Below are 12,184 nucleotides of genomic sequence, written 5' to 3'. Positions count from 1 at the left end.
TAAATAAATGTATATTCAGATAAGCCAAGCCAGCCAGCAAGAAGCAATCAACCATGAAATCACTGGTTAAGCTAAAATGACAAAGCTAGGGAATTATTATTTCTTTTTTTAAAAAGAAAGACAATGCATAAGATTTCTCTCTCTCTTTTTTCTTAGCAGTGCTGTGAAAAAAAATTGTGTTTTATTTTGGGATTTCTGTCATCCTAGGTCTTTTGGAGATATTCGCTGTGTCTCAGGGGATTGTCGGAATTCGAGGAGTTTTCAGCAACAAGTTTTTAGCGATGTCGAAAAAAGGAAAACTCCACGCCAGTGTAAGTAAAAGCACGTCGACCCCTGCCTTTCCAGGGTATGTGAAACTGTTTCTGTGATTTGTCCAAAAAAAATAAGGTTGTGGCAACTTTTGTGGCTTATTATCTAAAGGGGCAAACTCTCCCATGAGATTGGATTCTGCAGATTTGCGTACTTAGGAAAACTAAGGAAAAAGAGAATGAAGTTCCTTGTCTTGACCTTAAATACTTCATCGCCAGCTTGAACGGTTACTGAAACTCCTTGCCAAATGCAGTTTACCCGCCACGGATTGTGACCCAGAAGGAACTAAAACCTGGCTTGTATTTCTGCCAGCATGGGATTACAAAAATGGAAGCGGGAATTGTGTCCCTGTATACTAGAAGACCAGAGGCATAGGTGTAACCTCTATCTGTGGGTTCTGTGAGGCAGAACTTGGAATGAGTTTGCAACAACAAATTTTAAAAACAAAGTGGTTTACTTTCTTAACATATAACATCAAACATCAACATTTAACATCACACTTCAAGGTCCTGTTCAGGTTTCATTTCAAGTCCATCTAAAAAAAAAGTATATATATATAAACCTTTATTAGGCATAGAATCCATATAACAGCCAACATTGTCCAAACAAGTATCCCATACATGAGAACCATTGCAGGTAATCATTTCAAAGTTTCTATAAGGAACCTAGCTACAAAAGTTAAAATCTCGGAGGCGGAATTGTTTAGTAAAAACGTAATCTTCCCCACAGTAGAGTATTCATTAAAGATTACAGGACAAAGAGCAAAAAGTCTGGTCCTAGATCCCTCGTATTTGGGGCAGTCAAGCAATATATGTTCCATGGTTTGAATCAAGTCCATCTAGTTACAGTCTTCTGATATTGCCAAGTCCAATTCTTCTTTGCAAGTGGGTCGGCTCCTGAAGACTCCAAGGGCTTGATGAACAGGATTCAACATGATGAAGGTTTCCAGGAGAGCTCTCACCCATTACAAACATTAAAAAAACCCTGAAACAATAAACTCCAACATTTACAACATAGCAAAAACAAACAACTACCTTCCCACTAGTTCCCAACAATATTGCAGTTACCTTAACAAGGTGCTAAGGGCTTATAGAAATCGAGGTCCGAGTCTGGTAGCCTTGTCTCCTCCAACTACATGAGGTCTGCAGCCTCTTGGTGCTGCTTTGAGTCTCCACCCCTTTCTGGGTCAACCCATTCTGAGCATGGGGGTTACATAGGGAGGGGAAATGATGCCCGGGGCAACACTTCCCCAAGTGCACCCCTCCCCCAGCCCGCGTCCCCTCCCCCTGCCCCCACGCCCCACCCCCTCGGTGCCCCACTTATCTCAGCCAGCTCGGTTGGTACCATTTTTCCAACCCACAATAGTCCCAGGGTGGTGGTATTTGGTCAGCTGGGGAAACCCACACGTACACGAACACACAAACTTTGATACTTACTACTAATTTATTAAGTGAATTGAAAAGTGGAAAATAAATGCACAGCTGTCTGAACCAGCTATGAACATACATGAATACAAAAAGTTACAAAAAATACAAACCACTAACAACATGCATGTATAGAAAATACAATTGTATACACAGAAACAATTGGCATCTATACATTCTTTTTGTTTTGCTGTGTCAAGCAACACAAATTGCATTTAAAGATACAGTCCCTTACTGTCAGCATACATGAAGGACTTAGTGGTTACAATAGCTGTACACCTTCTTTAGGAGTGCAAAAATATCCAGAACAAGGCATTCTAAAATGCCATTCATGATCATGAGACGTTTTCATGAGCTCTTCCTCAGTAGAACGCTGTGACCATTTAGTTCTCTGCGCTGTGACAACGGAAAGCAAAACTAAACTATCCCAGAAAACTTATGGGTATCCCCAGATAGCATTCTTCTAGGATTGTTTGATGTTGAACCTAAAGACAGGGGAAGGGACTGAAGTTTTGTTTCCACGTGTATTGGGTCATGATTCGAATTGGCTACTACATGCAGAGAATTGAAGAACCAGCAACTCCTGCAGAGGTATATTGGGGGGAAATGGCGCCCGGACACAACTCCTTTTCTGGACCCCCTGCACCCCCTGCGCTTGAGGGGGAGCTTGGGGTGTGGCTCCACCCCCAAACCCTGCACCTAGCCTCCGTGCAGACTGGCTTTTGCCCAAAAGCCGGCCTGCATGGGGGCGGGGCTTGGTGGCAGGCGCCCGGGGAAGAAGAAGAGTTTGGATTTATATCCCCCCTTTCTCTCCTGCAGGAGACTCAAAGGGGCTTACAATCTCCTTGCCTTTCCCCCCTCACAACAAACACCCTGTGAGGTGGGTGGGGCTGAGAGAGCTCAGAAGAACTGTGACTAGCCCAAGGTCACCCAGCTGGCATGTGTGGGAGTGCACAGGCTAATCTGAATTCCCCAGATAAGCCTCCACAGCTCAGGCGGCAGAGCGGGGAATCAAACCCGGTTCCTCCAGATTAGATACACGAGCTCTTAACCTCCTACGCCACTGCTGCTCCTGCTCCCATGTCCCAATGGGCCATACACTGCTGAACTCCCATCACATGGTGCACACCCTAGACTCAACCTGCATGCTCCATAATGTGTAGGTTGGAGCCTAATTTGCAGGGTCTGCTTGCGATAATCTTACATCTGAGTGACTGACCAGCTTCCATCGGCTTTCCATCACTGCAGTCTGCTTTTGTCACCCCAACGACTGTGTGTGAATAGAAATTGTTTTCTTCCCGCTGCTAATGTATAATCGTTTTGCTGTTTCGTATGCAAAACGTGGTTTTTTTCTGTTTCATTTAACGTGAATGCAGCAGCAACCGAAGTGAAACCCAAGCCCTTTTCTCCGTTCCTTCCTAATGGATGCTAGCAAGGGACAGCGTTATAAATGGATCGCTGGTTAAGACAAAGTTGGACGGAAAGGTTAGGACCTGCGACTCTCGAGGCGGATCAGTGGGGGAAATTAGGCGAAACCCGAGCCAAACGCCTAAAGATCACGGGGCTCAATAATGCCGATAATGCAACGGGGGCATGTGCTGTTCTTTCCTCCTTTGGCAGGACAAAGTTATTTCATGGACTAATGAGTCCGGAGAGGCAAACGCTGTGCCTGTCACTCAGGGAAGCTCTTTGATAGCTCCGGCATCCTGGTGGCGTTCAGCAGAAACAGAGATAAAACAAAGTCTCGCCGTTATATGGGACTCTGGAGAAGCAGGATGGGAACCATTTCTTGGGTGTTTCCTCTGTCAGCTTGCCTTTTTCAGATGCCCAACGGAATTAGAGCGGTAAACAATTCCTGGTTGCTAGAACAAGGAAACTGGATTCAGAAGCCGCGTTCGTTCTGGCAGGGCGCCGCTTCCGTCACAGATGGCTCCGTTTTCAAATTCTCTGCCACATGTATACGGTTTGCGGTTTTGCGCATGCTTACTTGGCCAGAAGTCGCAAATTTATTCGGTGGCGCCGACGGAGGAGTAAACATGGCAAAGATCAGGCTGTCCTATCCTGAGCTCCCGTTCTCTGCAGAGATTTTGCGGTCCTAATATAGTAGGAAGGGGGAAAACGTGTTTCTCTGAAAAGCACATGGCTTCCCTGGTCTTCTTGATTTGCAGCACACAATGGGAAATTAACGAGGGGTGCCAACTTCCAGGTGGGCCCTGGAGAACACGAAATACAGTTGATTCAGACTATAGTGATCAGTGCCCCTGGAGAAAATGGCTGCTTTTGCAGGGTGGGCTCTATAGTATTATAGCCTGGAATGATCCTCCCCCTCCCCAAACCCTTTCCCTCCCCAGGCTTTACCGCCAAATAGTCAGCAGTTTAATAACCTAGAGCTGGCAACCCTATCAGACTACCCCAGAAACCATCTAAGCACTGGGAGGGACTTCAGTTTCAGTGGGGTGTAAGGTCATAGTGCCCACCTTCCAAATCGGCCATTTTTTCTAGGCTGACCAGACGTCCCACTTTTGGCGGGACAGTCCCACCTTGAAACAACTTGTCCCGTGTCCTACGGTTTTTTTCAAATGTCCCAGGTTTTGGAAGGCTGCCTTCTGGGGCGCAAGGCAGTGCAGCAGCCTCCCGCGCGGCCGCAGGAGCGCACGACCTTCTGGGGCACTGTTGTTTCCCGCCCTGTGACAGGGTGGGAAACAGGAGCGTCCCAGAAGGCAGTGCGCTCCTGCGGCTGAACGCGCGTGCGTGTGCGTGAGGCCGCCTGCCCGCCTGTTCAGTTCGTGAAGGTGACTGTCTGGTCACCTCAATTTTTCCCCAAGTGTCACTTGGAGATCTGTCACTATGTCACTTGGAGATCTGTTGTAATCCCAGGAGATCTCTCCAGCCACCACCTTGAGGTTTGGGAATGGGGAGACTTGGGGTGGGGGAAGGTTGGAAGGTGCGGCTTGGGGTGGATGGAGAAATGGAAAGTGAGTATTGGATTGGTGAAAGGGTGGGAACTGAAGCTTGGGTTTGGGGAGAGTAGAATGGTAATGCTTGGGGTGGGGGGGGGGAAGGCTTTGCAGGGCCGGCAGAGCAGCATTCCGCCCGGTGCCACTGCTCTGACAGTGGGGCTGGCCTCTTAGGGGTGGGGAGGTGGGAGGGCCAGGTGCCTCTGCTCCACCGCCCAGGATGGCCTCTTGAGGGTGGGTGGGGAGATGGAAGCGCTTCTTCAGGCTGTGGGGGCAGGGGCCGCCAGGGCGCCACTGCTCTGCAGCCCAAGGGCAGCCTGTTGGGGTGGGGGAAGGGAGGGGACTTCTGTGGGTTTGCGGAGCAGCGGACATCAAGGTGCCACGACTCTGCCAGCCAGACTTCAGTGCTGGGGCTTGCTTCTCGGTTGATGGAAGGCAGGCGGGGGCGGAGATGGAATGTCACCCACCAATGCGTGATCAGGACTCACTTCATGAGCCCTGCTCACCCATTGGCGGAGGGCTTGTCATCGCAGTATTCCATCCCTTAGCCTTTTATTGGTTTGTTTGTTTGTTTAAAATTAGCCAATGAAATCTCCAGTGCAAAGCCTTGCTGGGCAAAAACCATATCCAGCGCCACCCACTTTCTAAAACACTTGGTGGGCTCCAGGAAATGGTGTTGGTGGGCTCAACGACACCTACAGGCACCGGCTTGAGAACCCCTGCTCTATGGCATACCATAGTCTAGGACAGTGGTGGTGAACCTTTGGCACTCCAGATGTTATGGACTACAATTCCCATCAGCCCCTGCCAGCATGACCAATTGGCCATGCTGGCAGGGGCTGATGAAGTACCAGTCCTGCTAGCCTCTGAGTATAAAGCTACCTACCACTGGTCCCTAAGGAGAATCTGAAAATTCTAGAGTGACTTCACATTCCTTGCTGAGTTCCCTTCCAGTTCCCTTCCTCGGGATTCTGTCACTCCCCAAATTCCACTCAAAAATTTCCAGGAATAATAATAATAATAATAATAATAATAATAATAATAATAATAATAGTAGTAGTAGTAGTAGTAGTAGTAGTAGTAGTAGTAGTTGTTGTTAATTAGATTTATAGGCCGCCTCATCCCCAAAGGGCTTGAGGTGGCTCACAGTACAAATGTTTCCAATAACAGCACATAAAAATACATAGCTAAAACTTAACCCCATTTAAAAAAAAAAAAATTTCCAACGCCCGTAGCAGCAGTTACCCAAAATTTAAATAACTTAAGAGTTAAGAGCAAGCAAAAGATTTAAAGACAGGTTGCCCGAATCCAAAAAAGGCTGGGAGGAAAGGCAGGACCCAAGATGGAATCAAGGGCCCTGCTAAGATGGAAAACTGGCAGCTTCAGGAGTGGGAAGCGGTAGACCAGCTGACCCAGCCCCACCCTGAAAGGCACGTTGGAACAGCTCCGTCTAGTCTACCAGGCCCTAGCTTGAACTCACCAAGGTCCACTGGAGACCCTAGGCAACAGGCCCTGGAGGAAGCGTTCCACCAAGGCAGGGGAGACCAGGAAACCATAAAGGCCCTTGCCCAGGTCGAGGCCAGCCGAATTGAGCATACCAGAAATGGAAACTTCTCCGCCTGGGGTGGCAGCCTATGTAAACCACCAGATATCGTGTAAGATAAGGCCCTTTGTTGCAGAGATTTAGAATTTGCTTTCCCAATCGCACTTGCTGACCAAACAGCTGGCCCTCCAGATGTTATGGACTACAGTTCCCATCATCCCCTGCCAGCATCATGCAAGTTGGACACCTGTGCTCCAGATTAACTTAAAGTAGGCTCACAACGCTGCATAATATCCATTCAAATGAAGTAAAGTTATATTCAGCGCTTAAAAAAAAAATTATCTGGGTGAGACCCAAATCCACAGTCTCGTATCTTTAAACTAAATAAAAACAATACAATAACTGTGGGGATTGAATAAGTCAACCGCCAGCTTCATTGACATGCCCCTGAGGGAATACCTGCTTGGAGGCCTGTTCGTGTTCCTAACGTTTAAAAAAGCAAAATTTACACAGGCGTTTTTCACTGCGCCGTCTAGCTTAATAATTCTGTCCTCACTGATTGTGAAAGCGGCTGAGCAAAATTAATGTCCCAAGAGACAAAGGATTGGCTTTTCTGGTTGATACAGAACTTGGCAGGAGACGGAGGACTTGCTTCGGCAGCCGCAGACGAGATCCCATCAATACTTCCTTTCAACCTTTTGTTCTAGCCCGGATGGCCAGACATAGATTAGGAGGAGAAAATTGCCCTTCGGAACAGACATCTGTTGTATTGGATATGGCCACTCATAATACTTGATTGGTGGGGGGGGGGGGGGGGGGGGGTGTCTGTCAGTCACACTGGAATAGTCTCAGAAATCCCAGATATGTGGTATCTGGGGCACCTTGGCAACATCTCAACATACAGCTGCGTGCCCAATTATGTAACTCAAGATGGATGCTGGGGTAAAAGAATTTGGAATCAAGTCCCTAAAAGGCAGAGGTGGGGCACATGTCCCCGGGCACACGTCTACTGGTCACACCAGCACGCATCAGCTGCTGTAGGGGGGCGGGCAGAGAATCACCCTTCACACCCCTCCCATTGGCCCTGCCCTGCCAGGCTGGTCCTTCGGCTGGCAGAGCTTTCACCGGCTGAAGGAGCAGCCTAGCTGGGCCGCTGTCAGACACCCCTTGACCCCAACCTGCCAGGCTGTGCTCTAATTTGGAGGAACCGGGTTTGATTCCCCGCTCCGCCACTTGAGCTGTGGAGGCTTCACATGGCATCCCTTCGAATATTTAAACATGGCTATCATGTTCCCCCTTAATCTTCGCTTCTCCAAACTAACCATCCCCAGCTCCCTAATTCTCTCTCTCCGTAGGGCAGTGGTGGCGAACCTTTGGCACTCAGATGTTATGGACTACAATTCCCATCAGCCCCTGCCAGCATGGCCGGAATTGACCATCCGCTAGTAGGGGGCTGATAGGATTCAATGGGCTCTCAGCATCGTCGGTATCTACATGGAATTACCACCTGTATGAGGGCATAGAATTCAGACCTTTTACCATTTAGGTTAGCCGATCACCTCCTGGACCGCGTTCCCAGCTGGTCAGTACCCTTCTTGAATTGCAGTGCCCAGAACTGAACACAGTACAGGGAGCAGCAGTGGCGTAGGAGGTTAAGAGCTCGTGTATCTAATTAATCCACCGGAGGAACCCGGGTTTTGGTTCCCACACGGCTCTGCCGCCCTGAGCACAATGGAGGAACTTATCTGGGGGGAATTCAGATTAACCTGTACACTCCACACACACGCCAAAGCTTCTGGGTGACCTTGGAAAACTAGTCACAGCTTCCTCAATGTCTCCTCTCCAGCCCCACCTACCTCACAGGGTGTTTGTTGTAGAGGGGAAGGTAGGGAGAAGGTGTCCAACTGCTTTGAGTCTCCTGCAGGAGAAAAAGGGGGATATAAATCCAAACTCTTCTTCTTCTTCTACTCTGGATAAGGAAAAGATTCTAGGAAGCCATTTTGTTCAAGGTCTTGAGGAGTCCAAGCTTTTTCACAAGTGAAACAGTGATGGGGGGAGGGTAAAGGGGATTCAAGCTGGTGTTAACACCTGCATTGTTCTCCAGTTCTGGCTCTTAATGAGGAGGCCCTTGACATCTCTCTGGGCTAAAGAGGCCACGTTGACAGATGGGACGCACATCTCTATGCCAAATATATATACAGATACACAAACCCTTTGGGAAGCAATCACGGGGAATTGTCTGCTCAGATTTATGGCAAACAACTCAGCAACGGAACTCGATGCTATCATCTTTCCGCACTCTCTTATATTGTTAGGAGCTATTTAGCTCGGTCTTTTGCCTGGAGGGCGGGAGGGGAGGAGCAGACGGCTGTAGCTCTTCTTCCGTCATGCGTGACCCGGCTGCCACAATAGAAAACTGGAAATTTGGAACAGCGCTTAATTAACACCATTGTTTCTTCTTCCTGTCAAGCAAACAGGGATGAAAGCCAGGTTCTTGCGGAGAACTAGAGGTTGGGGAAGGGTGGAAGGATAATTGGGTTTTGAGTTTTCAAACTCGGATTCCTCAAGCTGAAAGCAGCTTTTTCTAAGATGAAGGCCCACCAATGTGGATGTTGAACAGTAGGGTTGCCAATGTCAGTTGGGGGAGATTTTAGGGGTGGGACCTGGAGGGGTTTGGGGCAGTGGGTCAAATGCCATAGAGTCCACTCTCTAGAGCAGGGGTCTTCAAACTATGGCCCTCCAGATGTTCATGGACTACAATTCCCATCAGCCCCTGCCAGCATGGCCAAGTGGTAGGGCTCATGAGAATTGTAGTCTATGAACATCTGAGAACCATAGTTGAACTACTCTAAGCCTGCAAGTGTCAAACTCGTGGCCCTCCAGATGTTATGGACTACAGTTCCCATCATGGTGGCAGGGGATGATGGGAACTGTAGCCCATAACATCTGGAGGACCGCGAGTTTGACACCTGTGCTCTAGAGCAGCCCTTTTCTCCAGGGGAATTGATCTGTGTAGTCTGGAAGTCAGTTGTAATTCCAGGAGATCTCCCAGCCTTACCTGGAAGTTGGCAACCCTGTGATGAAAACATACTTGGTTGGACTTTGGAAAGGAAATGGGACCCTTCCACTTCTGCAGTTGATAGAGCAAAGGCTGCAGCAGCAATATAACTTATGATATAACAATATAACTTAATATAACTTTGAAAAAAAATCACAATGTGCCTATGAAGAAAGGGGATGCGCAGGAGAGGGCTTTTTCCCTATTTATTTTATTAGACTCATTATCCCACCCTATTCTGGACAGAGCAGCTCAAATACGTATTAAAAACATATCAAAAAACAAACACAAACAGTAAAACATTAAAACTATAATACCCATAATCCATAGATCCTAAAATGGCAGTAGCAATCAGTTCATTCCAGGGGCCATTCCCAGTCCTCCATAGTCCGGAACATTCCTTCTTCCAACCCAGGACGATCAATTTAAGCAGGTGTTACCCCCCGGGCACCATTTCCTCCCCGATACGCCTCTGCTCCCAGGTCCAGCCCGACCAAATCACATTTATGTCACATCTGGCCCTCATAACCAATTAATTTGACACCCCTGCTCTATGGGGTCATCACAAATTGGTGACAACTTGACTGCACCTTGCACTACCAATTCGTAGCGTCGGCATAAATCAGAAGTGACTCCATGTCACACGACGCACCTATGGAGAGTCTTGCAAATATGGTCCTGCAAGCATCCAAAGCACTGTGTGTGTGTGTGTGTGTGGGGGGGAACCCTAAGCGAATCAAAGATTTTTTGTGGGAGAGAAGCGTTGTACATCCTACTGTCGTTTTCAGTGCTTCGGTATTTCATGCACATATCAGGTTTCGCTCAGCCTGATAGTTTGAACCACCCCAGTCTGACAAATGAGCACTTTGTCTTAGTAGCTGGTTCGTCCATTAGGAAAATACACCCCACAGCTCTTTCTGCTTTCACGGGAGCTAAAAATGGCTTCGCCACTGAGCTGAAGCATCAATATGGTGAGCCGTGTACTTCCCGTGCCCTTTATGGCTGGTTGAGTGACTGTTCCTTCTCTTGTATTCTGCTGGTCATGCGAGAAACTCTGTTTCTGCAGACTCATGGGGAAAAAAATTGGGGAGCTCATCAGGAAGTTTAGGCAAGAAAAAGAGCTTTTGAACAGCTTGAGAGGGGAGGGCCAGGCTAGATGTGCAGCGGCAGATCTGATATCCTGATCTCTGGCTGCGTTTTTGCTTTCTGTGAGAAAGCAGATCAAACCTGGCTGTCGTTCGACATCAGAATTGCTGAAGGGAAAGGCCTCCAAGCTGGGAGTGAGGTATTTAATATTCCCATCTCTGCACCCTTTCTCTGATTAATTGTACAGCCTACAACAGAGCCAGTGTGGCGTAGTGGATAAGAGTGGCGGACTCTAATCTGGTGAACTCAGAGGTGGGATCCAGCAGGTTCTCACAGGTTCCCGAGAGTAGGTTACTAATTATTTGTATGTGCCGAGAGGGGGTTACTAATTGGTGATTTTGCCACATGATTTTTGCCTAAGTTACGCCCCTCCTCTCAGCAGTGGTGCGCAGAACTTGAAGCAGTCTAGCAGGAGGTGCACCGGCGTGCGTGGCAGCCTGTGCCTGCGTGCATTCGTTTCCCGCCAAAGGACCGGTGCAGCGGCTGCGTCCTTGCCACAGCCCTGCCCAGGAATGCCCCGCCCCCGGAATGCCCAGCCACGCCCCCGTCATGCCCCCCCCAGCCCCATTGGCACTACGCCACAGTTTGAATCCCACCACCATAGGAACCTATTACTAAAATTTTTGGATCCCACCACTGGGTGAACTGGGTTTGTTTCCCCATTCCTCCCGCTGAAGCCTGCTGTGTGACCAGCTATCAGAGCAAGACCTGCCACCAACCCAAAGTGGACTCCATTGGCCTGCACTAGCTGGTGATGGAGCAGATAACTTTCCATGTAGATAACCCCCCATGTTCAATTTCATGGCATTTTCCCGTTAAAGACATCTGTGAATTACCACAAGATGCGGTTGCTGCTCGGGGTGGGGGGAGGCGAAACCAGCGGATGCCACCCAGGTAAGGGCGGAAGGGGAAGAGGACCCATGCCTGGCAAGGGATAACGTCACCGGAGGAACGGAGGGGTGAACCGAGACTTTGGCAGCGGCAAGAGGCGACCGCCCCTGCCAAACAGAGCCGGGGGGTGGGGGGGGACATCTCTTGCCAGGAGCGTCCGCCCGGCAGAGCCCTGCAGTGAAGCGAAGCTCAGGTACGAGGGCGCCCCCCCTGCGGGAGCTTCAGCACGATACCCGCATGACCAGATCCAGACCCAGGCTTAGCCTCATGCTTCTGGTCAATAAAACGGCTATGGCCAATTTATTACCCCAGGAATGGAGTGGTGTGTATTATTGGCAAAGGGTTTTGCACGAAAGAGAAACGGGTCCACCCTCGGAAAGCAAAGGAATCTCAGGCAGCAGGTCCAGGAACCATGTTCAATTATGACATTTTCCAGTTAAAGGAATTAAGAACATAAGAACATCAGAAAGAGCCAGCTGGATCAGACCAGAGTCCATCTAGTCCAGCACTCTGCTACTCGCAGTGGCCCACCAGGTGCCTTTGGGAGCTCACATGCAGGATGTGAAAGCAATGGCCTTCTTCTTCTGCTGCTGCTGCTGCTCCCGAGCACCTGGTCTGCTAAGGCATTTGCAATCTCAGATCAAAGATTGATAGCCATAGATCGACTTCTCCTCCATAAATCTGTCCAAGCCCCTTTTAAAGCTATCCAGGTTAGTGGCCATCACCACCTCCTGCGGCAGCATATTCCAAACACCAACCACACGTTGCGTGAAGAAGTGTTTCCTTTTATTAGTCCTAATCCTTCCCCCCAGCATTTTCAATTAATGCCCCCTGGTTCTAGTATTGTGAGAAAGAG

At 48.9% G+C, this 12,184-nt stretch overlaps 1 protein-coding gene across 1 annotated transcript in view; it reads left to right on the top strand.

The window, feature by feature from the left end:
- Positions 1-205: 205 nt before the first annotated feature.
- Positions 206-12,184, top strand: part of CFAP299 (cilia and flagella associated protein 299) — a 334,792-nt gene continuing 322,813 nt past the window's right edge. The window contains exon 1 of the mRNA XM_048510223.1: positions 206-311. Coding sequence (XP_048366180.1) covers positions 282-311 — 30 coding nt within the window. The 5' untranslated portion in view covers positions 206-281. The remainder of the gene's footprint in view (positions 312-12,184) is intronic.

Source organism: Sphaerodactylus townsendi, linkage group LG10 (genome assembly GCF_021028975.2).
Source record: "Sphaerodactylus townsendi isolate TG3544 linkage group LG10, MPM_Stown_v2.3, whole genome shotgun sequence".
NCBI lineage: Eukaryota > Metazoa > Chordata > Lepidosauria > Squamata > Sphaerodactylidae > Sphaerodactylus > Sphaerodactylus townsendi.
The sequence above is the reverse complement of the archived record's forward strand: the minus strand, read 5'-3'. Positions and strand labels throughout refer to the sequence as shown.